This window comes from Nicotiana tomentosiformis, chromosome 3, assembly GCF_000390325.3.
Source record: "Nicotiana tomentosiformis chromosome 3, ASM39032v3, whole genome shotgun sequence".
NCBI lineage: Eukaryota > Viridiplantae > Streptophyta > Magnoliopsida > Solanales > Solanaceae > Nicotiana > Nicotiana tomentosiformis.
The window spans coordinates 114,681,143-114,707,795 of NC_090814.1; the positions used below are offsets into that span (position 1 = coordinate 114,681,143).

The 26,653-nt window shown below is 39.2% G+C and overlaps 1 protein-coding gene across 1 annotated transcript; it reads left to right on the plus strand.

Annotated features, from left to right (window-relative positions):
* Positions 1 to 24,836: 24,836 nt before the first annotated feature.
* Positions 24,837 to 26,176, plus strand: LOC104092620 (histone deacetylase 6-like). Its single transcript, XM_018769614.3, has 3 exons — positions 24,837 to 25,285; positions 25,397 to 25,539; positions 26,033 to 26,176. Exons 1-3 carry the CDS (start codon positions 25,085 to 25,087, stop codon positions 26,040 to 26,042), a joined length of 354 nt encoding a protein of 117 aa, XP_018625130.1. The 5' UTR covers positions 24,837 to 25,084; the 3' UTR covers positions 26,043 to 26,176.
* The last annotated feature ends 477 nt before the right edge of the window (positions 26,177 to 26,653 follow it).

Sequence of the window (26,653 nt, forward strand, 5' to 3'; positions counted from 1 at the left end):
ACCTCAATTTCCCAGTGAAGAAAACAGAATAAGGGAACGGACACACGAGATTGAAACCGAGGCCGAAAACCTTTCGCATCGAGACCCACGAAAGAAGAAACGATGTGTTCATCACCGGGCATGATAAAGAAACACTCCCCAGACCCAGGACGAATTCTAAAACCTCGGGAAACACAGTAAACGGTTACACACGACGGATAAAAGGCCGTGATATTCGTACCTGAACGTATATCACGATGCGTGTCTTGCTCGATTTCGTTTATAAATCAGTAATTAACGAGAAAAGAAGATTTTAACCTTTTTATACTTGTACTAAGGATGAAACTCTTCTACTATATAAAGGGGAGGATTTTTCTTTTGATAGGGAGATTGTAACATGCAAAGCAAGGTAATACAAATTCATTTTCTGCTTTCTAGCTATTGCAAAAGTTCTTACATAACTGTTTGTTCTTTATCCAATTTGGGTTCTAACCAAGGGTCCAATCGATGGCAAAACTACTATTCAACCTAGGTTCGGGCTGGGCCGTAACATTACAACTGGTTTGATCATTCATTTTGTCTTTAACTCGTTTATCTAATATTCTTGATTATTTGCATTGAACTAGTCCACATATCCTTAAAACCGCATACAAATTTAATTGTTATCCGTTTTAAGGATAAACAAATAATAAATTAATTTTATAGGCCCTCGATTAGTCATTGATGTCACCCCAGATAACATTGAGAAGTTCTCATTCGATCCGTGTAAGTAACTTACAATATCAAATTCAGGTCACATCCTTTAAAAAGAAAATAGTTGGAATGATTTAATCAACTAATTGTGTTACTCAAATATGGATAGCTAGTAAACGAACCTCTAGAATATGCAGGACTGAATTAACTTATCACAACCGCAAAAAAAAAAAGCAGGATAGAATTAAATTATAGTGAATAATGATGCATCACTCTTCGTGTGTTTCTCATTAGTCCTGTAGCATTGTGATTAAAACTAGTCTAACAAGATTGTCTCTCGACAGTGGACTTTGGGATTCCCCGCTGTCTCTCAAGTTGAAGTTCGGAAATTCATATAGTTTTTCGCCATCTTCTTTCCGAGAAACAAGGGGACTATCTGTATACGGTCAAAACTGAGCTTTCCCTTCATATGACTAATCGAGACTGGAACATGATAGATGAAGGTTCAACCTTGTGTAATATCAAGCTATGATGCAAAGTTAGGTTGCGAGCTCGTGACCCAGAGACCGACCAAGATCAAGATCGGTTAAGAATGAGGCCGAGTAAAATAGAGACAGATCGAGATTGGTCAAGATTGAGACCGAGCGAAATAGAGACCGATCAAGTGTATGATCGGCCAAGATCGAGACCGAGCCAGAAAACAAAAAAGGCGGTATATCCATAATTAGGGCGAGAATCTCGGCGAAAATTCCGGCGCATATCAAGGATAGACCAATTAATTTATCTATTATGGAATTCCTTCTATATTTAGAATTATAAACAAAGCAGTACTTCCCCGCTATATAAAAGGGGTTTTGATCATTTGTAAAACATATTCCGAGGCAATAAAAATAACATATTACCTTCTTTGAAAGCTCGATTATTTTGTTACTCTGTTCATATACTAGCGGAATACTCACTTATTTCGAGGGTGACCGAACTCGAGGGCCAAATCTAATTGATTCTTTTGGTTTGCATTTGTCTCTTTATAGTTAATTTCACTATTGATATATATACGTTTTCTCGGTTTGTACCAAGTTATATCACGTATCCTTAGAGCCACGTATAAATTCAATTGTTATCCATTTTTTGGATAAACAGTTTAGCGCCCACCGTGGGGCTAAGGATAATAGTGGTTATTTGATACAAATCTCTGTAAAACACACTATTTTATACTTGCTATTGGAAGTATCTTTGATTTTAGGCTAAAATGACGAACTCTCAGACATATCGATAACGAATCTGTCCATCATGGTTAGAATAACAACGTGATGCCCGGGGATGAAAGGCCACCCGCTGACCCTGTTGGGACTCGGGTCGTGAATCCAGTTGATGTTAATTCACATGTGGCCATCGAAGCAAACCAACATTCCGGTCCCGAAAACAGAATCCATGGTGGAACCTGATATGTGGTTCAAAATACCCAAAATATTAGAGAAGACGGGATCAACCCGCGTATGATCTTCGAAATGCTGCAAGCTCAATAGGTGGAGATATCTCAGTTGCAGAGCCAAACCCAGGCACCGAGCAGGGCTGAGCCTGGTTCACCCCAAGAAGTCACCCACAGAACGGGGCCAGCTATGGTAAGGTCAAATGAACAAGAATCGAGGACTATCCTCGAAATTATAAAAATGCTCGAGGAACTGACAAAACGAATAGAGTCAGGGGAAAAGAAGATCGAAGAAAACGACAAGAAAGTGGAAACTTATAACTCCAGGGTTAATCAGATCCCGGGGCCGCCGCCAATATTGAAGGGTTTGGATTCCAAATAATTCGTACAAAAGCCCTTCCCCTCGAGCGCGGATCCCAAACTGATCCCCAAGAAGTTCCGCATGCTCGAGATTCCTAAGTATAATGGAACGACCGACCCCAACGAGCATGTCACCTCTTACACGTATGCCATTAAATAAAATGATCTAGAGGACGACGAGATCGAATTCGTGTTACTAAAGAAATTCGGGGAAACCCTGTCAAAGGGAGAAATGATATGATATCATAATTTACCACCTAACTCTATCGATTCTTTTGCCATGCTTGTAGATTCTTTTGTAAAAGCACACGCCTGAGCCATAAAGGTCGAAACTAGGAAGTCGGACCTTTTCAAGGTAAAGCGGAAAGATAACAAGATGCTCAGAGAGTTTGTATCTCGTTTCCAAATGGAACGAATGGATCTACTACCGGTCACCGATGATTGGGACGTTCAGGGTTTCACCCAAGGACTAAATGAACGGATCTCAATGGCTTCACAACAATTGAAGCAGAACTTGATTGAGTACCCTACTGTTACCTGGGCCGATATACGTAATCGATATTAATCAAAGATTAGAGTCGAGGACGACCAGCTGGGGGCTCCTTTTGGATCCATTATCAAAAGGGACGTCGATCGAGAACCAAGGTTGAACAGGGATCGATACCAGCCATATAATAGAGATCGTAGGGGCAACGGACTTGGGCACAACTCCGTACGAGGTGAAAGGTGAAGTGATCGAGGCCAAGGCTCTTGAGGGTTGATGAGCAAGAATGGTTTCGATAGGCATACCGGACCTAAGGAAGCACCGCGATTGTCAGAGTATAACTTCAATATTGATGCATCTACCATCGTATTGGCTATGAGACGCATCAAAGATACTAAATAGCCTCGGCCTCTGTAGACCGATCCAGCCCAGAGAAAACCAATAAAGTATGCAAGTATCATGGCACTCATGGCCACAGAACGGAAGATTGCAAGCAGTTGAGAGAACCGGTTATTCAATGAAGGGCACCTTTGGGAGTTTTTAAGTGATCAGGCCAAGAATCACTTCAAAAACAGAGAGTTCAATAGACAAAACGAGCAAGAAGATCCGCAACACATTATTCATATGATTATCGGAGGGATCGATGTTCTCCAAGGGCCAGTGTTAAAACGCACTAAGGTGTCAATCATAAGGGAGAAGCGATCTCGGGCTTAGGATTACATACCGAAAGAAACCTTATCATTCAATGACGAAGACGTAGAAGGAATCATGCAACCACATAACGATGCACTGGTAATATCGGTAGTCATGAATAAGACTCAAGTTAAGTTTGTGTTAATTGATCCAGGTAGTTCGGCCAATATCATTCGATCGAGGGCTGTAGAGCAACTCGGTCTACAGGACCAGGTTGTGCCCGCTGACCTAGTGCTAAACGGATTCAACATGGCATATGAAACTACTAAGGGCGAGATAAATTTTCCAGTAAACGTGGCCGGGACCATCGAAGAGACAAAGTTCCATGTGATGGGCGACATGAGGTATAACGCCCTGTTCGGGAGACCATAGATCCACAACATGAGAGCAGTGCCCTCGACTCTTCACCGGGTCCTGAAATTCCCAACACAAGAGGGAATCAAAACAGTCTACAGGGAGTAACCCGCTGCAAAAGAAATGTTTGCCATTGACGAAGTAATCCCGATATCAACACTTTCCTCGATAAAGGGGTAAAATTCGAAGGGAAAATAGGAGACCAAATAACAATCACAAATACTGGCCTCGACCCAACTAGAGAAGCAAGGGACTGACGAAGATGATGATTATGGGGTCCCTTGATCCTTTATAGTCCCCGATGATTCTTACGCTACCAAATCAACGGACGAAAAGCTGAGAAAATCATACTAATCGAACATTTGCCCGAGCGAAAGGTATAACTGGGCACGAGGTTAAATACCGAGCTCAGAAAAAAGCTTATTAAATTTCTTATTGCTAACATGGATTGTTTCGCTTGGTCCCATCTTGACATGACAGGGATCCCACCGGAAATCACCACCCACAAACTAAGCTTGGACCCGAAGTTCCATCCGGTGAAGCAGAAAAGAAGACCCCAGTCCAAGATCAAGCATGCCTTCATCAAAGATGAGGTAACTAAGCTTCTTAAAATAGGGTCCATCAGTGAGGTAAAATACCCCGAATGGTTAGCAAACATGGTAGTAGTCCCTAAAAAAGGAAACAAACTTAGAATGTGTGTAGATTACAAGGATCTAAATAAAGCATGCCCCAAGGATTCTTTTCCTTTGCCTAATATCGATCGCATGAACGATGCCACGGCCGACCACGAGATTCTCAATTTTCTTAATGCCTATTTCGGGTACAACCAAATACAAATGAAACCAGATGATCAGGAAAAGACTTCGTTCATCACTAAATATGGTACCTACTGCTACAATGTAATGCCATTTGGATTAAAAAATGCTGGTACCACTTATCAACGCCTAGTAAATCGGCTGTTCGAAGAACAAATAGGGAAATCTATGGAAGTTTACATTGATGACATGCTAGTTAAGTCCCTGCGAGCAGAGGACCATTTAAAGCACTTGCAGGAAACTCTCAGTATATTGAAGAAATACAACATGAAGCTAAACCCGAAAAAATATGCATTCGTGGTCGGGTCAGGCAAATCTTTTGGGTTCATGGTATCCAATCGAGGAATCGAGATTAATCCCGACAAGATCGAAGCTATCGATGGCATCACGGTGGTAGACTATGTAAAGGCAGTGCAGAGGTTAACCGGGCATAGGGAGATTCATCTCGAGGTCCTCCGATAAAGGCTACCAATATTTCTCATTGCTAAAGAAGAAAAATAATTTCACATGGACCTCGGAATGCCAGCAGGCCTTGGAAGAGCTTAAACGGTACTTATCGAGCCCGTCGCTGCTTCACACGCCAAAGGCAGATGAACATCTTTACTTAAATTTGGAAGTATCAGAGGTAGCGGTAAGTGGAGTCCTAGTCCGAGAAGAACGAGGTATGCAATTTCCCATTTATTATGTCAGTCGGACCTTAGGTGAGGCCGAAACTAGATATCCCCACCTAGAAATATTAGCGCTCACTTTGATAAACTTGTCTAGGAAACTAAAACCATACTTTTAATGTCACCCCATATGTGTTGTAACAACTTATCCACTTCGAAATATTTTGCATAAACCCGAGCTTTCAGTACGGTTGGCCAAATGGGCCATAGAAATCAGTGGGTATGATATCGAATATCGACCCCGAACAATAATTAAGTCTAAAATTTTGGCAGACTTCGTAGCTGACTTCATGCCGGCCCTAGTACCTGAGGTCGAAAGAGAACTGTTGATAATTTTGGGTACGTCCTTAGGAATCTGGACCCTCTTCACAGACGGTGCTTCTAACGCGAATGGGTCCGGGCTCAGCATCGTACTAAAACCACCCACATGCAACGTGGTTAGACAATCTATTAGAATTGTAAAATTGACTAACAATGAGGCCGAATACGAGGACATGATTGCAGGTCTCGAACTAGCCAAAGGCTTAGGAGTGGAGGTGATCGAAGCCAAATGTGACTCCCTCCTCGTAGTAAATCAGGTTAACGGAACCTTCGAAGTTAGGGAAGACCGAATGCAAAGATACCGAGAAACGTTACAAGTAACTTTGCACTGGTTTAAGGAGTGGACTTTATTCTGATCTCGAGGTACATATTGCAAAGTCCACTCCTTAAACCAGTGCAAAGTTACTTGTAACTTTTCTCGGTATCTTTGTATTCGGTCTTCCCTAACTTTGAAGGTTCCGTTAACCTGATTTACTACGAGGAGGGAGTCACATTTGGCTTCGATCACCTCCGCTCCCAAGCCTTTGGCTAGTTGGAGACCTGCAATCATGTCCTCGTATTCGGACTCATTGTTAGTCAATTTTACAATTCTAATAGATTGTCTAACCACGTTGCATGTAGGTGGTTTTAGTACGATGCTGAGCCCAGACCCATTCGCTCGCACAACCTCGAAGTCCAGTACCGGGGCTACCCCATTTTCATTAGTTTATGGCGCCGAAGCTCTAATACCGGATAAAGTCGAAGAACCAAGTATCCGGTATCGATATGCAATAAAGGAATCAAATGATGAGGCCATGAATACAAGCCTAGAACTATTGGATGAAAGGCGCGAAACAGCCCTCATCCAACTAGCTGGCCCAAAGCAACAAATCGAGAGATACTACAATCGAAGAGCCAACCTTCAATATTTTAACGTCGGGTACTTAGTGCTGAGAAAAGTCACCCTCAACACCCAAAATCCCAATAAAGGGAAATTGAGTCCGAATTGGGAAGGACCATACCAAATTCTCGAAGTCACAGGGAAAGGGTCCTACAAGCTCGGTACGATGAATGAGGAACAACTGCCTAATAATTGGAACATATCTCACCTAAAACAGCACTACTACTGAGGTACGCCTTTTTTCCATTCCTTTTCTATTTTCAAATTAACGCTTGTAGGTGGTCGACAAGAAATGACGATGGATTTTTAGCAAACGGCACGAAGTCTTTAGGTCTGAAAGAAAGTGTTGCACTCTTTTTTCCTCTGACCGATTTTGTCCCAGATGGGTGTTTTCGGCAAGGTTTTTAACGAGGCAACAACAAATCGTGCTAACTTAGAATCAATCCCGATCACGAATCGACATCGGAGATCCATTCGACATTATTCGAGGTTCTTTTACAATCAACCTCGAATACTTGGGAGGGGTTGGGGGGCTACCCTCGAATATGCGTTATCTTCGAATATCAACTCTAGAAAGAAAACTACTTCATAAAGGGAGGATCTCGATAGATAGGATTTATTGTAAGGGTCAAACGGTCGAATCAAACCATGCCCATATAGATTGCTCGAACCCTGTTTCAATAGAGAATAAAGAGAAGTATGTTCCTTACAAACATCTTATGCTTTAGATATTTTTCTTCCTTATCTTTTCTCTTTACAAAAGAGCTTCGTACTTCCGAATATAAATAAGCCCAGGGGCAATACTTAACCGGAATACGAACGACCCCTCCCTCACTCGGGGACTATCGTCCGACTCAAACAACCCAAGACATCAGGCCTTGGGAGAAAAATACCTAATAGTCAAACACCCCGATTTCTAAAAGTCACGGCCACCCCACTCGGGAACTATTATCTCGAGAAATCCCAGATAAAATGGGAAAACAAACCCAATGGGTAACTCCCGAACTAAAAGGCTACGACAAATTTAACACGGCTCGGAGACGTTCAAAATCCGTTGTAAAAATAGGCCTTCGAAAAATAAAAAATTCTTTCACAACCGGTTCTAAAGGCTATCCCCGGCAAAATCTCAAACTTAAGATGTTTTCCGGGAAAAACCTTAGTAACATCAAACCCCAATAACGCCTTAATCTAGAAAGGAAATAAAGGCAAGGTTTGTTCGAACACTCGAACACAACTTTATTGTTTCATGCTAAGGCATTTTCAACCTTTGTAAATACAAATAAAGCAAAGGAAAAATACGAGAGCTGAAAGGGAAATAAAAGCCTTATATTTATACAAAATAGTTTTTACAATGGCCAAATCGGCCTAAATTTACAAACGGCCAAAGAACGGCCTAAAAAAAAAATTACAAAGGGAAAAAAAAGTCCTAAGAGGCTTGGTCTTCATCGGAGGTCGCACTCCCATCCTTGGGATCTTCTACGTCTTCGGATTCACTTGAACTCTCGGAGTCTTCCTTAGGGAAGGCCAGCTTCCGGGCCCTGGCTTACTCTACCCTGGCCTTTTCGATCTTGGCCATGATATCGATGCCCTGGGCCTGAAACCTTTCGAGGGCTTCACATCGAGCTTGCCACTTCGCATGTTCAACCATGCCCTTGGCCTCACTGACTTCGACATCAACCCTGAACTGGGCCACTTTAGCATCAGCTCTTTTATTGGCCACGACCACCTCAGATCTGGCTACAGCCACCTCTGATCTGGACACTTCGAGTTCATTGGCCAAGCTTGCCTTATCAGAAACGACCAAATCCAAACGATACTGAAGCTCCTTAATCTTCTCGACCTGCACCGAGGCCTTCTCTTTTGTAGCTTGGATCTGGGCCTCGGCCGACTCCATTTGAGCTTGGTCGATCTCCTTTTTTGAGGCTAGAATGTCCATGTTCTTTTTGAATTCTTCAGCCTCAGCCTCTATCGCATTCACCTACGTTTGGAGCCGTCCGATTTGTTCGAGCCTCTGTCAAACCTGCAGAATCGGATCATTAGTAGTTATGTCCAATTCATCTTCACTATCATGAAGCACTCGAAATACCTGCTTAGCCATCTCGAGCCGTTACCAAATCTGCCTGAAGCTTCTCACTAAGAAGCTTGTAGGTGTCATTCTTCTCGGTGAGGTCCCGAACCTCAGCCTCATGCTCCTACCGGATTCGGAGGAAAGCCTCATGATGCAACACCGAAGCCTGCAAACCAGGAAGAAGATGTTAGAATTATATACAACTGTAAGTATAAGAGAAATAATAGAGGTACCCTCGGAAATACCCGATTCAGAGCATGTTAGGCCTTATTGAAAAGGAAAGCGGCTCCTACCGCGTTCATTACGGCTTGATCCTCCTCGATCACCAAGGATCTAAGGTAACTAGCAATCCCCACGGGGAGAGAGAAAACTCGAGCATCATCCGGGACGAAAAGCACTATCTTCCGCCTACGACCGGGATTAACACTCGAGGTAGGGAATCGGTCCACCAGTTTTGGGCTCAACGATGACCCGACAATTCCCGACCATGATACTTTCCTCGGTTCCGGTAATCTACTGAACCAGGTAATATCCTCTGAGGCAGCGGACTCGAGCCCATACAAAAAAACATGGATATCGGCTGCCCCCTGAATACCCTCGTAAGATCGACTTTCCAATATGCTGGCCTTACGGAACATAGCATCCGAAATCTGAGGGGATCTATAAATATCGACCATCCTGAGCTCGTACCTCAAGATATCTTCCGCTGTCCGAGAAGCCTCGCCCCCGGTCTCTCCTTCGTTCATCTCAGCTCGGGACGGAGTGGCCTCAACTTCTTATGGTTCATGAGTTATCACCAGAGTTCCCTCACCAACCTCCGCCGATTCAGAGGATTTTTGTATCAAAACATTAGTTCGCACACATGCTACTTCCTCTTCTCCTTCTTCGGGCTCATCCCTTAATCGGTGGATCAAATCCAAAGGCATAACACCGAAGCCCTCCTTGGGCTAACGAGACTTCCTCACCAGTTTTTCTTTTCAGAGACTAGGGAACTCGAAGCCTCTTTTCTCTTCTTCTCTTTGGCCTGCTTCAGAGCAGGGACTTCTTCGTCACCAGACGGGGGCCTCATGGCAATGTCCTTCTCGAGGCCTACAAAGGAAAAAAGGTGATTAAGCTAGAGAAAAAGATCAAACAATAACTATTCTAAGAAGAAACTTACCGTGACTGCGGGCCTCCCATCGACCCTTTGATAATTCCATCCAAGCACGCTCGGAGTATGGTCTCTGCAACACCATACCTTCAACCCATTGCTTAAGTTCCGGAATCAGTTCCGGTATCTGGGCCACAACTGTAACAACATAGAAAAAGTGGATAAAGAAAATGAAAAGCAGAGCCACAAAATTAAACGTTCAAAGGGGAATACTACTCACGATTCATATTCCATTTCTCAGGAAACGACGTGTCTTCAGTAGGGATCAGGTCCGAAGTCTTGATTCGAACAAATCGGCCCATCCAACCTCGGTCACGAGTCTCGTTTATGCGCGAGAACAAGGCTTTGGTGGCTCGGCGATCAAGGTTGATTAACCAACCTCGATAGAGTCGGGGACTGTAAAGCCGCATAAGATGATCGAGGGTGAAAAGACACCCCTTGATTTTGCTCGAGAAGAATCGGAGGAGAATCACTATCCTCCAAAAACAAGGATAGATTTGGCCAAGGGTCACGTCGTATATCTTGCAGAAGGCGACAATGACAGGGTCTAAGGAACCCAACGTGAAGGGGTAAGTATAAACACTTAAGAACCCTTCTACGTGGGTAGTGATCAATTCTTCAGGCAATGGGACTACCACATGCTTTTCACCCCAGTTGCATTCCTTTTTTACTTTATCGAGGATTTTCTTGGTGATTGAACACATGTACCTCGAGATCGGCTCACATCGGCCCGGTACCAAGGAGGCTTTTTCGAACTTAAAGTCGATGACGGTAAAGCACCCTACCAGAACGAATTCCTCAGGGTGGGGCTCCGCCGCATCCTCATCGCCGGCAGGTCGTGATGAAGAAGCGGCTTCTTTTTGCAGCACTGTATTGGAGGTTTTCGCCATTGATGAACAAGGGAAAAGAGAATTAGGATGATATGCGGTTTAATTAGAGTTTAAGAAATTTGGGTCTAAAAAATATGGAGCAAAGGGATTTTTCTGAAGAAGATGCAAGAGTAGAGAAGAAGCTTTGAGTGTAAAGTTTGAATTAGAAAAGATTGGGCTCTTATAGGTTGCTAGCGACGGTTCGGAACCGGTAATGGCTGACCAACAACTGACAGGTATTTAATGCCTTGGTAACTGGACCGACGGGACGTTTCGTCGCATACGTCATAATCGGGTTCGTCGCTGATGTCATTACCCATCAAGTCGGAGTTCAGAAATTCATATCGTTTCTCACCATCTTCTTTCCGAGAAACGAAAGAACTATCTGTATACGGTCAAAACCGAGCTTGCCCTTCATATGACTAATCGAGACTGAAATATGATAGATCAAGGTTCAACCTTGTGTAATATCAAGTTATGATGCAAAGTTAGGTTGCCGAGCTCGTGTCCCAGAGACCGACCAAGATCAAGATCAAGATCGGTCAAGACAGAGGCCGAGTAAAATAGAGACAGATCGAGATCGGTCAAGATTGAGACCGAGCAGAATAGAGATCGGCCGAGATCGACCAAGATTGAGACCGATAAAGTGTGTGATCGGCCAAGATCGAGATCAAGCCAGAAAACAAAAAAGCCGGTATATCCGTAATTAGGGCGAGAATCTTGGCGAAAATCCCGACGCATATCAAGGATAGACCAATTAATTAATCTATCATGAAATTCCTTATATATTTAGAATTATAAATAAAGTAGGACTTCCTCACTATATACAGGGGTTTTTGATCATTTGTAGAACATATTCCGAGGCAATAAAAATAACACATTACTTTTTTTGAAAGCTTGATTATATGTTACTCTGTTCATATACTAGCGGAATACTCACTTATTTCGAGGGTGACCGAACTCGAGGGCCAAAGCTAATTGATTTTTTTGGTATGCATTTGTCTCTTTATAGTTAATTTCAGTACTGATATATATACGTTTTCTCGGTTTGTACCAAGTTATATTACGTATCCTTAGAGCCAAGTATAAATTCAATTGTTATCTATTTTTCGGGTAAAGAGTATTTACACAAATGTTCCCATTCATATTTCTCAATTTTGTTTTTCAAGAGTGAAAAGTAGTTTACCGTTCGTTGGTGAAAAAAAGAGAGGGTGGAAATAGTGCTGCATGGTAGACATTTTAACTCAACTTGCAATGGGTAATAAGTATCAAAATTGAGGCGGTAAATCTTACACCAAGCAAATGATATGACACTGTACCGACTCCTGACCTTGTTAACTTCTCTTAACAAACTAACAATTTTGCCATGAACTCACGTGACCCGCCTATATATATTCCCTCTAGTCAGTCAGTTGAAAGTCGCAACTGTTTTTCTTGTTCATGCATGGCTGATGCTAACCATCCTCTTCTTCCTCCTGCTCCCCAACCCCAACCCTGAATTTATCTGCTACAACTGCCATCGAAGGACGTTTGATACTTCATCCGCTTTACTACTTCATAACCAGAAAGCTCATCGCGACAATACCCATGAATGTCCACAATGTTACAATTTCTTCCGGTGGCCGATCGATCTGGCGGCGCACCAGCAAGAAATCCACCGTTAAGGGCATATTTCTTCCTTTCCTTCCCCCCCCCCCCCCCCCCCCTTTCTTCTCTTTTCTTTTCCTTCCTCTTTCTCGCTACCACTGCTGCACATTTTCTGGATTGTTCCTGTATTTGTTTCTGCTGGAAATAGAATTGGTTGTGATTTTAAAGAACTCGACGGTCTTTGCTCCCGATTATGTTCTTGGAATTATAGTCAACATTCGTCAAACTTTCGAATTACTTTTATATTTACTATCTAAATAATATAAATGTAATTCATTAACACTTTTGTAATACAAATAATGAATACACTAACATATACTATATATAACATGCTATTTGTAAATTGATTCATCGACTTATAACTTACTTAGATGCATCGATGAATATTAAAAATAAAACGTTTGACCTATATCGACTAATAGTAAAAACAAAACGTCTCGACCTATATCGATTAATCTAGCTATGCCATGCATTATTAGTGATGAATGAATGAAAAATAAAAAAATTAATACTAAACATTTTTGACACACACATATATATATATATATATATATATATATATATATATATATATATATATAGCCGTATATATATAAGAATACGAAGCGCTAGGACCACATGGTCGGGTACTTTTAGGGATAGACTTGGGAAGATACTAATTAGTATATATACTTTATCATCAAATATATTTATTTGTAAATTGATTCATCGACTTATAACTTACTTAGATGTATCGATGAATATTAATCGATGATTCATCAAAACGTCTCGACCTATATATCGATTAATCTATATCATGCATTATTAGTGATGAACGAATGAAAAAAGAAGTTATTAGCATCAATTACAATATAGTGTATGTGTGTGTGAGAGAAATTACTCACATACTTAATTATAACTTAGAAAATTTACTTAGATAGATGCTATTATAATTTATTAAAATTAAATAGTTAATATAATTATTTATAAAGATTATGCTTATAGTTTATAATTATTTATAATAATTGCATAGTTAAATAAAATAAATGCTTGTAGTTTATAATATTTTTTTATAGTTTATAATATTTTAAGAAAAAAACACAAAAAAAAAGAATTTAATTTTTTAAAAACAAAACCGACCAAAGTTGGTCGGTTTTTGGTCAAACGGTCAACACTTAATGTACCGACCAAAATTACCGACCAACTTTGGTCGGTAATTCTAAAATCAGAGAATTGAAAAACGGGGGAACCCCCATTTCTCTCTTATTTTCCCCTCTCCTTCTCTATTTCCCTCACTCAAAACCTTCCCCTCCTTCTCTATTTCCCTCGCATAAATCCCATTCCCCGCCCCGCATCGCCACCGCCCAGCCCTTGCCGTCGCCGTCGCCGCTGCCACTGCCACTGCCGCCCCTGTCCTTCTCCATCTCCTAAAAATTCTAGGTTTGAATTATAACCCATTTATTTATTATTTCTAGGTTTTGTTAATTAGTTATGAATTAGTTTTAATTGATTAGTGTTTCAATTATTTGAACATTGCATTTTATTGAGGATTAGGGTTTAGGTCTTATTTTAATTAATTTAGTTAATTAGTTTTATTAATTAATTAGTTATGAATTAGTTTTAATTGATGAGTGTTTCAATTTTGAGTTTGTATTGTCTTGAATAGTTTAGTTAGAATTGAATTATTAACTTTGTATTGTCATGAATAGTTTAGTTAGAATCTAGGGTTTACGATTTGTTCTTGTGAATCGAACTTTTAGGGTATGAGTTGAATTTCTTTAGTTTAGTTAGTTTATGTTTAAACTCGTAGGATATTAATTGAAATTTTAGTTTTTAGGATTTGTTCTTGTGAATTGAACTTTTAGGATATGCATTAAACTTTTAAGATATGAATTGGATCTTTTGGATATGAATTGAACTTTTAGGATATAAATTGGTGTAATTATGAGCCAATTATTATCTTGAATTAACTAAAAAAGATATAATTAATTTATAATTGTAGAATAAATTAATTTATTCTTGTGAATCGAACTTTTAGGGTATGGGTTGGATTTCTTTAGTTTAGTTAGTTTATGTTTAAACTCGTAGGATATGAATTGAAATTTTAGTTTTTAGGATTTGTTCTTGTGAATTGAACTTTTAGGATATGAATTGAATTTTTAAGATATGAATTGGACCTTTTGGATATGAATTGAACTTTTAGGATATAAATTGGTGTAATTAGGAAAAAATAATTATCTTGAATTAACTGAAAAAGATATAATTAATTTATAATTGTAGAATAAATTAATTTGTTCTTGTGAATCGAACTTTTAGGGTATGTGTTGAATTTCTTTAGTTTAGTTAGTTTATGTTTAAACTCGTAGGATATGAATTGAAATTTTAGTTTTTAGGATTTGTTCTTGTGAATTGAACTTTTAGGATATGAATTGAACTTTTATGATATGAATTGGACCTTTTGGATATGAATTAAACTTTTAGTATATAAATTGGTGTAATTAGGAGCCAATTATTATCTTGAATTAAGTAAAAAAGATATAATTAATTTATAATTATAGAATAAATTAATTTGTTCTTGTGAATAGAACTTTTAGGGTATGGGTTGAATTTCTTTAGTTTAGTTAGTTTATGTTTAAACTCGTAGAATATGAATTGAAATTTTAGTTTTTAGGATTTGTTCTTGTGAATTGGACTTTTAGGATATGAATTGAACTTTTAAGATATGAATTGGATCTTTTGGATATGAATTGAACTTTTAGGATATAAATTGATGTAATTAGGAGCCAATTATTATCTTGAATTAACTAAAAAGATATAATTAATTTATAATTATAGAATAAATTAATTTGTTCTTGTTTTATTTATATAGATGGAACATCGTACTTGGATGTACAATAGGAATTATCCTAATCGGCGGGGATTGCGGGAGGATTTTGTAGAAGGGGTTGATGACTTTATTAGACATGCAATGTCACTTCCACCATACAAAAGTGAAAGAGTAATTAGGTGCCCCTGTGTCAGGTGCGATTGTATGAAGTTTAAAAAATTGGAGGAAGTTAAGCTTCATCTTTATAGGAAGGGGTTTATAGAGAATTACTTTGTGTGGACTAATCATGGAGAGATCGATGGTAGCCATGGGATATTTCATAACATGGTTGTTGGTGAAAGTAGTAGGTCGGTGGAGAATACAAATCTTGATTCTAGAATTCAGGATATGGTTGCGGATGCTTTTGGGATGCACTTCGGGGGTGAGCCCAATCAAAATGTTGAACAAACTTCTAATGATGACGCAAAATATTTTTATGAACAGTTAGAGGAAGCTAGTCATCCACTACGTGAAGGAAGTCTGCACTCTGAGCTGTCTGTTGCAGTTAGATTACTAAGTATCAAATCTAATTGGAATATTTCTCAAGCAGCCATGGACTCTTTCATTGACCTTATGAGTGAACTAGTTGACCCTAATATCAACTTACCTGGTGATTTCTATAAGGAAAAGAGATTGGTTTCTAAGTTAGGACTTTCGTCAATGAGAATTGATTGTTGTGAAGATGGTTGCATGTTATATTATAAAGATGATGCAACTTTAGACAGTTGTAAATTTTGCAAAAAGCCTCGTTTCAAGAGGCTTTCCAGCGGGAATATGGTCGCTGTCAAGGCGATGCATTATTTACCTCTTATACCTAGGTTAAAGAGGTTATATGCGTCGATGAGTTCTGCTCCTCATATGAGATGGCACTTTGAAAATAGAAGACCACCTGGTGTTATGTGTCATCCTTCAGATGGAGAAGCTTGGAAGCACTTTGATAGGACATATCCAGATTTTGCTAGTGAACCAAGGAACATTCGGTTAGGTCTGTGTGCGGATGGCTTCACGCCTTTTTCTATATCTGCGACACCATATTCATGTTGGCCTATCTTTCTTACACCTTATAATCTACCACCTGAGTTCTGTATGACTAGTCCATATATATTCTTAAATTGTATTATCCCCGGTCCACGTAATCCGAAAAGTTTGATTGATGTATATTTGCAACCTTTGATTGATGAGCTAAAACAATTGTGGTATGATGGTGTTGAAACATATGACATATCAATCAAGCAGAATTTCAATTTGCGTGCTAATTTAATGTGGACTATTAATGATTTTCCTGCGTATGGAATGTTGTCTTGGTGGATGACTGCTGGGAAGCTAGCTTGTCCTTACTGCATGGAAAATAGTAAAGCGTTCACTTTGAAACATGGCCGAAAGCAATCATGGTTTGATTGTCACCGTCAATTCTTGCCTGATGATCATGAGTTTAGAAGGATGAAAAATGCATTCAAAAAGAATAAAGTGGAATATGATTCTCCACCTCCGATACTTTCAGGTGAGGAAATTTGGGAGAGGGTCCAGAACTTCAGTAAAGTTACTGAGGCTCCACCTTATAGATTCCCCGGATATGGTGTTAATCATAATTGGACGAAACAGAGTATATTTTGGGAGTTGCCTTATTGGAAGGATAATCTTCTCCGACACAACCTTGATGTCATGCATATTGAGAAGAATTATTTTGATAATTTGTTCAACACAGTGATGGATGTTAAAGGTAAGACAAAAGATAACCCGAAGGCTAGAATGGACTTACAAGAATATTGCAGGCGGCCTGAATTATACTTGCAGACAGCAAACAATGGTAAGGTGTTCAAGCCCAAAGCAAGTTACACATTCACTTTGGAGGAAAGACGACAAATTTGTGATAAGGTTACAAAATTGAAGATGCCTGAGGATTATGCGTCGAATCTTGGAAAAAAAGTAGATATGGAGGTAGGGAAGTTGAGCCATTTGAAAAGTCATGACTGCCATATTTTTATGGAGACCTTAGTGCCTATTGCTTTTTGTGATTTGGCTGAAAGAATCTGGAAATCCATCACAGAGATTAGTTTGTTTTTCAAAGACTTGTGTTCTACCACATTAAGGGAAGAAAACCTACTTCGGATGGACCAGAACAACCGTGTAATTTCTAGTAAGATGGAAAAAATATTCCCATATGGTTTCTTTGATGTGATGGAACACCTTCCAATACACCTTGTACACGAGGCACGACTTGAAGGGCCTGTTCAATGCAGATGGATGTATCCCTTTGAGAGGTAATATTATAAGTTTGATGTACTATTCTATTTTATTTGAATGTTATTGGCTAACATGAGATTATGTAGGACAATTGGCAAATGCAAACAATTTGTTAAGCAGAGGAATAAGATTGAAGGATCTATATGCGAAGCCTATCTTGCAAAGGAAACTGCACATTTTTGTTCTTATTATTTTGAGAGTAACGTGCCATGTTCTAGGAATAGGCCCAATAGGCACACGGTCGAATGTGTGAATGATCCATTATATCCACCAATGTCCATATTCAATCAACCAGGCCGATGTTCTAAGGATGTTAGAAAGAGAAGTTTGAGTGATATGGAGTACAAGTCAGCTACACTTCATGTGTTGCTAAATTGTCCCGAAGTTGTACCATTTCTCAAGTAAGTATTGATTTATTAGTTATCAAAATATAAAATTTACTGTGACTACATATTGATGCAACTACTAAAAATATTTGATATGTCACAGTCACTTCGTGGGTCAATTTGGCCATGATGCTGTATATACGAGATTTGATACGTGGTTCAAATAGTTTTTAAGTGTGTGTGTGTGTGTGTGAGAAGTTTGAGTGATATGGAGTACAAGTCAGCTACACTTCATGTGTTGCTAAATTATCCCGAAGTTGTACCATTTCTCAAGTAAGTATTGATTTATTAGTTATCAAAATATAAAATTTACTGTGACTACATATTGATGCAACTACTAAAAATATTTGATATGTCACAGTCACTTCGTGGGTCAATTTGGCCATGATGCTGTATATACGAGATTTGATACGTGGTTCAAACAGTTTGTAAGAATATATATATATATATATATATATATATATATAATGAATGTATAAAAATTGATTCATAAGTTGTGCTAACTTATGAATTTTTTTAACTCTATATAGGTAAATAATCCAAATAATGATGTAAATCAATTTTTGAAAGATATATCTTGGGGACCTGGGCTTCAGGTCACAACAATGTCTAAGTACGTAGTGAATGGTTATTAGTTTCATACAGATGATTGCTCTAAAAATAAAAATAGCAACAATAACGGGGTGTGGGTTCAAGGTGGTGATGGCAACCAAGTTGGAGATATTGATTATTATGGTGTGGTCAAAGAAATATTACAACTAGAATATACAGGTTGGCCATATAAGAAATTGATACTCTTTAGATGCAAGTGGTTTGACCCAAATCCAACAAGAGGTACAAGAGTACACAACCAATACAATATAATTGAGGTTAATCATACGAGGGAGTATGATCGCTATGATCCTTTCATAATTGCACATAACGTTAGGCAAATATATTATGCTCCTTATCCATTGCGGCGGAATAAGTCCAATTGGTGGGTTATAATAAAAACTAAGCATGTAGGTAGGGTGGAAGTCGATAATATATTAGATGCATATCAAAACGATATCTCCAATGTTCACCAAATAGTGGACGATCAGTTAAAAAATAATTTGGAACATCCTGAACGCATATTGGAAGAAGTTGATATAAATGAAGTAACAGTTATAGAAAATGAGGACGAAGAATCAACTGATGAAGCTCAAACAAGTGAGGACGAAGAATTCTCGGACGAGGAACAATACGTCGATAAGGATTAAAAAGTTGGTTTTTTAAAGCACTCTCGTTTTATAGCTAGTTTCTTATATGTTTCAATCTAAATGTGTATTATATTATGCAGATGGCAGGCAAGGGTCAAGGTAACAATGACCCTACTAGTTCTCGGGATCGAGAAAAGGGTAGGAAGGGAAAAAGGAGGGTAGAAAATAATACTCCCTCTTGTCCACCCTTTTCAGAGATGCCTATGTCTTATCCTCCACCACACGGCTATACTGAGCTGCCACAGCATCACGAGCCGTACACCTTCATTTAGACACCAAGTCTTCTATCACAGGTCCATATGACTATACGTCCGACATACAGTCCTGCCTCACAGCCATCTGTATCGCAGCCATCTACATCACATCCACATGGATCACATCCCTACATATCACAGCCACATGGATCGCATCCATCCATGTCACAGCCACTCGGGTCACAGCCATCGGTATCACATCCACTTGGGTCGCATCCAGCTATGTCGCAGTCACAGGGATCGCAAACATCTTCATCATCGACTTCATCTATTGTAGGCCTTTGCCTACGAGGCAGTAGCTCTGACCCGCCTACACCGTCTTCACATGCCTCTGATACACATGCTTTGGATGGTGATGACGAGATAGTGCATTATGATCGATATGGTAGGATCATCATAGTCCCTGAGGGTGATGGGTAAGTGTTATTCATTATTTTTGCGTCTACTGATTTGTAACATTTTTACTAAGATATTAATGTATTTTTATTGTTAAATTGTAGGTTCAGGCCGGGTAATAAGACTACGAAGATAATCACCAATGCCATCAGAAAGCTTTATGATGGCCCTTATGCGACTTGGACTGATTGCCCATTCTCACTGAATGAGCAAATTTTCAATCAATTTAAGGTATAAATATTCTTTTAAACAGTTTAATAATTTATATTTATGATGTTTCCATCTAATATTTAACTTTTGAAATACATAGCAAGTATGTATGGGAAGACCGCTATAGCGCGAAAGTGGCTATAAATTTTCATCATAAAGCTCGCAAGAGATTGGCGGATGCTTTCTCGGATGCTAGAAAGAAGAACAAGAGGCCTGGCTGGTTACTTGAGAATTTGTGGAATGATTTGCAAAGGCAATGGTTTACCGCAGAGTTCTTAGAGAGGAGCGAAAAAGGAAAGAAAGCTCGTGCATCCGAGAAGGGAGGCTCCTTGCACACTGGAGGTGCGATCAGCCTAGGGACAATAAAAAGAAGATTGGTACGTAATTGCTTAAATTATTTTACTTTTCTAAGTATATCTATTCTGTTTATTAACTAAATTAATTTGTTTTCAGGAAAAGAAGTATGGGCGTCCAATGAGTCATGATGAGCTATTCAAGGAGACACATATTGGGAAGAAGAAGAAAGAGGGGGATCAAGATAGATGGGTCAAGGACCGGGCCTCGACTGCATATATAAGCTTTCAATTTTCTTTAACTATTATAATTTACTTTTATAAAAATTTTGAAATACTGATTTAATTTAAAATAATATAAGGTCACTACCAAAGTAACGTGGAAGAATTCATCCGTAGTCATCCAGCTGGTGAATCGGGTGAGCCAACCCAACCTTCGGACAAGGATGCTGAAAGAATATGGTTGGAGTCTATTGGCGGTCCAAAATGGGGGAAGGTATACGGGCTTCATACTAAAAACTTCCATCGCTATAAGTGTGGAATGCGAGGAATAGGGACTTCCTCGCAAGGCGAGCAACTTAATAGAGAGAGCCTCTCCGCTATGCGGGAGACAGTGACAAAGCTCACATCAGAGCTAGAAGCGGCCAAGGAAAGAGAAAGGCTTAGAGATGCTCAATTCCTTGGCATGCAAGCTCAGATCAGAACTCTCCTATCTAGTGGAGCTTTTCCGTTGCCACGATCTCGTGAGTCATCTCCAGAGGGTCGACCTCCACGTGATCGTTCCTCCCGTCCTGCTCGTGATCATTCCTCCCGTCCTTCCCGTGATCGTGCTTTCCGTCCTCCACAAGACCGTTCTCTATATCGTCTTGTAAATGAAAGTTCATCAGACGGTGATGATGATATTGTAGAAAATACCCCTTGACTTTTATATACTTTTAAATAGACAAATAGAACCAATTTTGAACTAGTTGTAATTAGTTTTAACTTGGTTTTGGATTTTTATGTTCAATTAAACTTTAATTTGTTAGTTTTAAAGTATTTATTGAATGTTTTGGTTGTTGTTGTTGTTGTTGTTGTGTTGTTATTGTTATTAGGTGTATTGGTATGCTGGCAGGTGGTGTAGCTGCCAAAACAAGCATTTTATGCCAAAATTAACCCCAGAAAAACCGACCAAAGTTGGTTGGTTTTTAATAAAAAAAATAAATTATTACAAAATACCCACTAATGCTCTGATACCATGTGAGAAGGCACGGGAGAAAATATGTTATTGATATTGGATGATAAATACAATACAAGAGGTCCCTATTTATAGCTATACACTACAAGGAGATATTACTCCTCTTCCAATGTGGGACAAGACTACACTATACATATCTATAAACTAACACTCCCCCTCAAGCCGGTGCATACACATCATATGTACCGAGCTTGTTACACATGTAACTAATACGAGAACCAGTAAGAGACTTAAGGTACCGCTGGAGGTCAGGAGAGTAGCATCGATACCCCTTTTGTGTTCTCGAAAAACCTAGAAATACGCACTTAAGAGCACGAGGAGCTAACTTATCTGTTCATGGAGTAAGGTTATGGACAAAACAAGTGCTTCCAAAGATACGGGGTAGAAGAGAGAACAAAGGTAAGTGGGAAAACAAGACAGAGAATGGAACTTGGTTCTGGATAGCTGAAGATGGCATATGATTAATAAGATAGCAAGATGTAAGAACGGCATCCCCCAAAAACGCAACGGAGCATGAGATTGTATGAGTAGGGTACGAGCAGTTTCAATAAGATGTCTATTCTTTCTTTCAGCTACCCCATTTTGTTGAGATGTGTACGGACAAGATGTTTGATGAATAATCCCATGAGATTTCATAAACTGCTGAAATGGGGAAGACAAATACTCTCGAGCATTATCACTACGAAATGTGCGAATAGAAACCCCAAATTGATTTTGAATTTCAGCGTGGAAGGTCTGGAAAATAGAAAACAGCTCAGATCGATTTTTTATCAAAAATATCCAAGTGCACCTGAAAAAATCATCAATGAAACTAACAAAGTAGCGGAATCCTAAGGTGGAACTGACCCGACTAGGACCCCAAATATCTGAATGGACTAAAGTAAAAGGTGACTCTGCTCGATTATCAAGACGTCGAGGGAAATGGGAGCGGGTATGCTTACCGAGCTGACATGACTCACACTCTAGAGCTGACAAGTGAGATAAACCAGATACCATTTTCTGAAGTTTTGACAAACTGGGATGTCCCAACCGTTTATGTAATAAATCTGGTGAATCAGTAACAGGACAAGTTGTAGAAGGAAGACAAGATGTGAGTCCATGTGATTTAGCAAGGATAAGGTAATAAAGTCCGTTTGATTCATGCCCGGTACCTATGATCCGCCCCGTACTGCGTTCCTGTATAAAAACATGGTCATCAAGAAATAAAACAGTGCATTTAAGTGATTTGGCTAAGCGACTAACAGCTATGAGATTAAAAGGACTATTGGGAACATAAAGGACTGAATCTAAAGGTAAGGAAGGAAGTGGGCTTGCTTGACCTATTGCAGTTGCCAAGGTTTGAGACCCATTGGCCATTGTGACTTTTGGAAGAGATTGAGAATACGAAATAGTAGTGAAAAGAGATTTGTTACCAGAAATATGATATGATGCACCTGAATCAATGACCCAAAATTCAAAGGATGAAGATTGGGAGAAACAAATCACGCTATTACCTGTTTGAACAACAGAAGCTATCTTAGAAGATGTCTGCTTACATGCTTTATACTGAAGGAACTCAATATACTCTGCTAAAGAAACCATCCGACTATTCAAAGTATCGGTTCCCATGTCGCTACAATTTGTAGTAGTAGGGTTAACTTGAAATAGTGAAAATAAGTAACTCCTGTGAGAAAACTGAAGAAATAGCTTGAAAAACACTGTTTACAGCAGGAAAACAGAACACTGTTCTGTGCCGGAAACATTGTTCACGCCGGAAACACTGTAGCTCGCCGGAAAATTCCAAAGTTGACGGAATTTGTTGTAACCAGGATGGATAGACTCAGAATTTCTTTGTGAGCAAGCTGTCCTGAAGAAATATTTTCAAAAAATGCCCAGAAAGGTCACTGTTCACGCCGGAAAAATATAAAAGTGGCCGAAATTTGATTTGAATTAGATGGGTAGGCTCGGAATTTTAAGGAGAATACACTGTCCCGAAGAAGCTTCGCGAAAAAATGGCCGGAAAGTGGCCGGAACCCTCGCCGGAAAAGTTGTTGCCGGCGCGTGGAAGAGCGTGGCGGTTTTTCTGCCGGATAAAATTTCAGGGGTTGGTAGTCGGAGGGTGATCTACCTCGTGGTGGTGTTGGTTTTAGCACAACACTGACAGAAAGTGACTTTCACTTAGACAAGCCTTAGGTCACCGGAAAAATTACACGATGACTAAGTTCTTTCTTCCCGGTTAACGCTGGAATGACGCGCATCGATCTTTTCTCACTAATGCTCTGATACCATGTGAGAAGGCACGGGAGAAAATATGTTATTGATATTGGATGATAAATACAATACAAGAGGTTCCTATTTATAGCTATACACTACAAGGAGATATTACTCCTCTTTCAATGTGGGACAAGACTACACTATACATATCTATAAACTAACAAAAAAAATAAATTATTCCAAAATACCGACCAAAGTTGGTCGGTTAATGAACATTGAATTCCCAGAATTCAACTTTACCGACCAACTTTGTTCGGTATTTTGTCTGCACTGTTGAGATTACCGACCATAGTTAGTCGGTAATGTTTAATTTTAATTATTTTAAAAAAATATATATTTTCAATTACCGACCAAAGTTGGTCGGTTTTTTTAAATTTTAATAATTAATAAAAAAATATAATTTAGTTAAACCGACCAACTTTGGTCGGTAAAATTAAATTAATAAAATATGTTTCCGATCAAAGTTGGTCGGTAAGTAATTAAACTTGTCAAATGGTCGTTTTAAGCTACCGACCAAAGTTGGTCGGTAATTTCCGACCAACTTTGGTCGGTAAACCATTCCGACCATCAAAACACCGTCCACACCGTAATGGTCGCGTTTTGGTCGGTAATTGGCCATAACCGACCAACTTCATGATCTCTTTTCTTATTTTATTTGTTTCTTTATTGCGCACGAAACAAATATATATTTCTATGTCCTTGCGTTTACGGATTGCTCTCGTATTGTTGTCTGTGAAGTAGTATTACCATATTCTTTTATGATATTTTGTTGATTTCCATAAAAGATATAAGAGGTCTTTATTTAGGATATACTTAATCGGATTTAGAGGGCAAAATACATATCCGATATTTTTTAGAAGTGGAACTATTTAGTTGATCACTCATTAATTCTGTAGATATTGATGAATTTATCTAACAGAATTTCTTTAATTGAAGCGTCAATTGCCTATAAGCGTGTAGGCCATAGCTGGATAGCATCGTTGGCTCTTCAATGGTCTGTTTTGCCAAAAGCGCAGCTTACTATATATGAACTATTTAATTTTTCCACTAACATGCCCAGTGTTGTTGTGTGTGCAGCGTGTATTCTAGATAGATATCGATGTTCACCACGGAGATGGATTTGAGGAGGCTTTTTACACCACAGATCGGGTTATGACAGTGTCTTTTCATAAGTTTGGGGACTTCTTTCCTAGTACGGGGCATCAAAGACATTGGTGCAGGTTCTGGCAAGTACTATGCCTTAAATGCCCCTTTGAATGATGGGATTGATGATGAAAGTTTTCGTCGTCTATTCCGTCCCACAATCCAATAAGAAATGGAGATCTATCAACCTGAAGCTGTCGTTCTTCAATGTGGTGCTGATTCACTAGCTGGAGACAGGTTGGGCCTTTTCAACTTGTCTGTCAAAGGCCACACAGATTGCCTTCGATTCCTCAGGTCTTTCAATGTTCCTCTAATGGTATTGGGCGGTGGAGGTTATACAATTCGAAATGTTGCTCGGTGCTGGGCCTATGAGGTCTGTCTTTATCTCTCCATTTTGGTGATTTTTCCTGCCTTACGATTTTCACCTACTACTTTTACTTGTCTTGAAAGTTGAGCTATGATTGAACTTCTTTAACGTTTATAGACAGCAGTTGCAGTTGGAGTAGAGCCTGAGAATATATTGCCTTACTATGAGTATTACCAGTGTCTTGGCCCAGATTATACTCTTCATTTTGAACCATTGCCCCTGCAGAATAAGAATCCACTCCCGGATCTGGAGAAGATCAGGTAATTTGAACACCATTCTTTAGGGGCTTTCGCTTTGCCGTCAGTAAACTATGAAAAAGCTAGTATCTAATATATGTTCAAACCACTGTAGGGTAAATGCTGTTTTCCTAGTTCAATTTTTGTGTTGCATCAGCCAGTGTGAGATCATGATAAAATCTTTGTGAAGCTGCAGCAGCTGTTATAACAGTTTCATTGGCTGCCATGTTCGTCAATAGTCTTTTTAGTTTGTTTAGAGATTTGTATGTCTGTTTAGGAATAAGTGTTGTGATATTTAGAGAACCTCTTTGGTAGGGAAGGACCCCTGATTTATCTTATATGATAAATTATTAGATATAGGTCCAAATGGAACACATGCAATAGACACAAAAGATTTATGTTACTAACCTGAACCGGAGATCCCCTCCACCCTCCCCCTTGCTTCTATATTTCTTCTTCACAACAATTTCTTGTCTTTCTCATTTGTGTTTATTTGACTTATTTGGTGTTGTTACAGGTCACAATGAAGGTCGACTTTGACTGCTGAGGTTGATTTTGGCAACAAGATGTTTCATGATTTAGCGTTTTTAGTCAAAGGCGGCTCTAGGGCGGCTCTAGGGTAAGGTAAGTGAAGCCTTTGTCTTAGGCCCCAAATATTTAAGGTCCCAAAATTTTTATATAATTATTAATAAAAGATCTCAAATTTTAATAATTTTTAACATTTGGCAGATGTAAGATTGAGTGAGTTAATTGAATAATTTTTTCTCACTAAATTAAATAATATATTTACCTTCTCATCAATTTTATTTTTCTTCTTTTATGTATAGTCTTTTTTTATGGTTATCACGATTTTACTTTCTAATTTAAACTCAAATTCTCTAAATTAACTATTCCTTTTTGTCACATTTGATTGATCCACACACCAGAAAGCACGTTCTTTTGTATCTCATCTTTTTTAACTAACAAATCCCTGAGACAAATGTCGCAAGGTTCAAAACACGATGGATAATGGGCTCATCCTTTACCATTTTTACTTAAGGGAAGAATTCAATACCATATGACATGCGCCTAACTCATACATCATGAGTTGCGCTCTCACCACTAGATCAAAGTCATGTAGTTTTTTTTTGTGTCTCAA

Bases quoted from the DNA above. Each gene is read 5' to 3' on its own strand.
- LOC104092620 (XM_018769614.3), top strand. From the start codon at position 25,085: ATGGAGATCTATCAACCTGAAGCTGTCGTTCTTCAATGTGGTGCTGAT. The intron at 25,286-25,396 runs GTCTGTCTTTAT...TAACGTTTATAG, and splicing joins CTCGGTGCTGGGCCTATGAG to ACAGCAGTTGCAGTTGGAGT.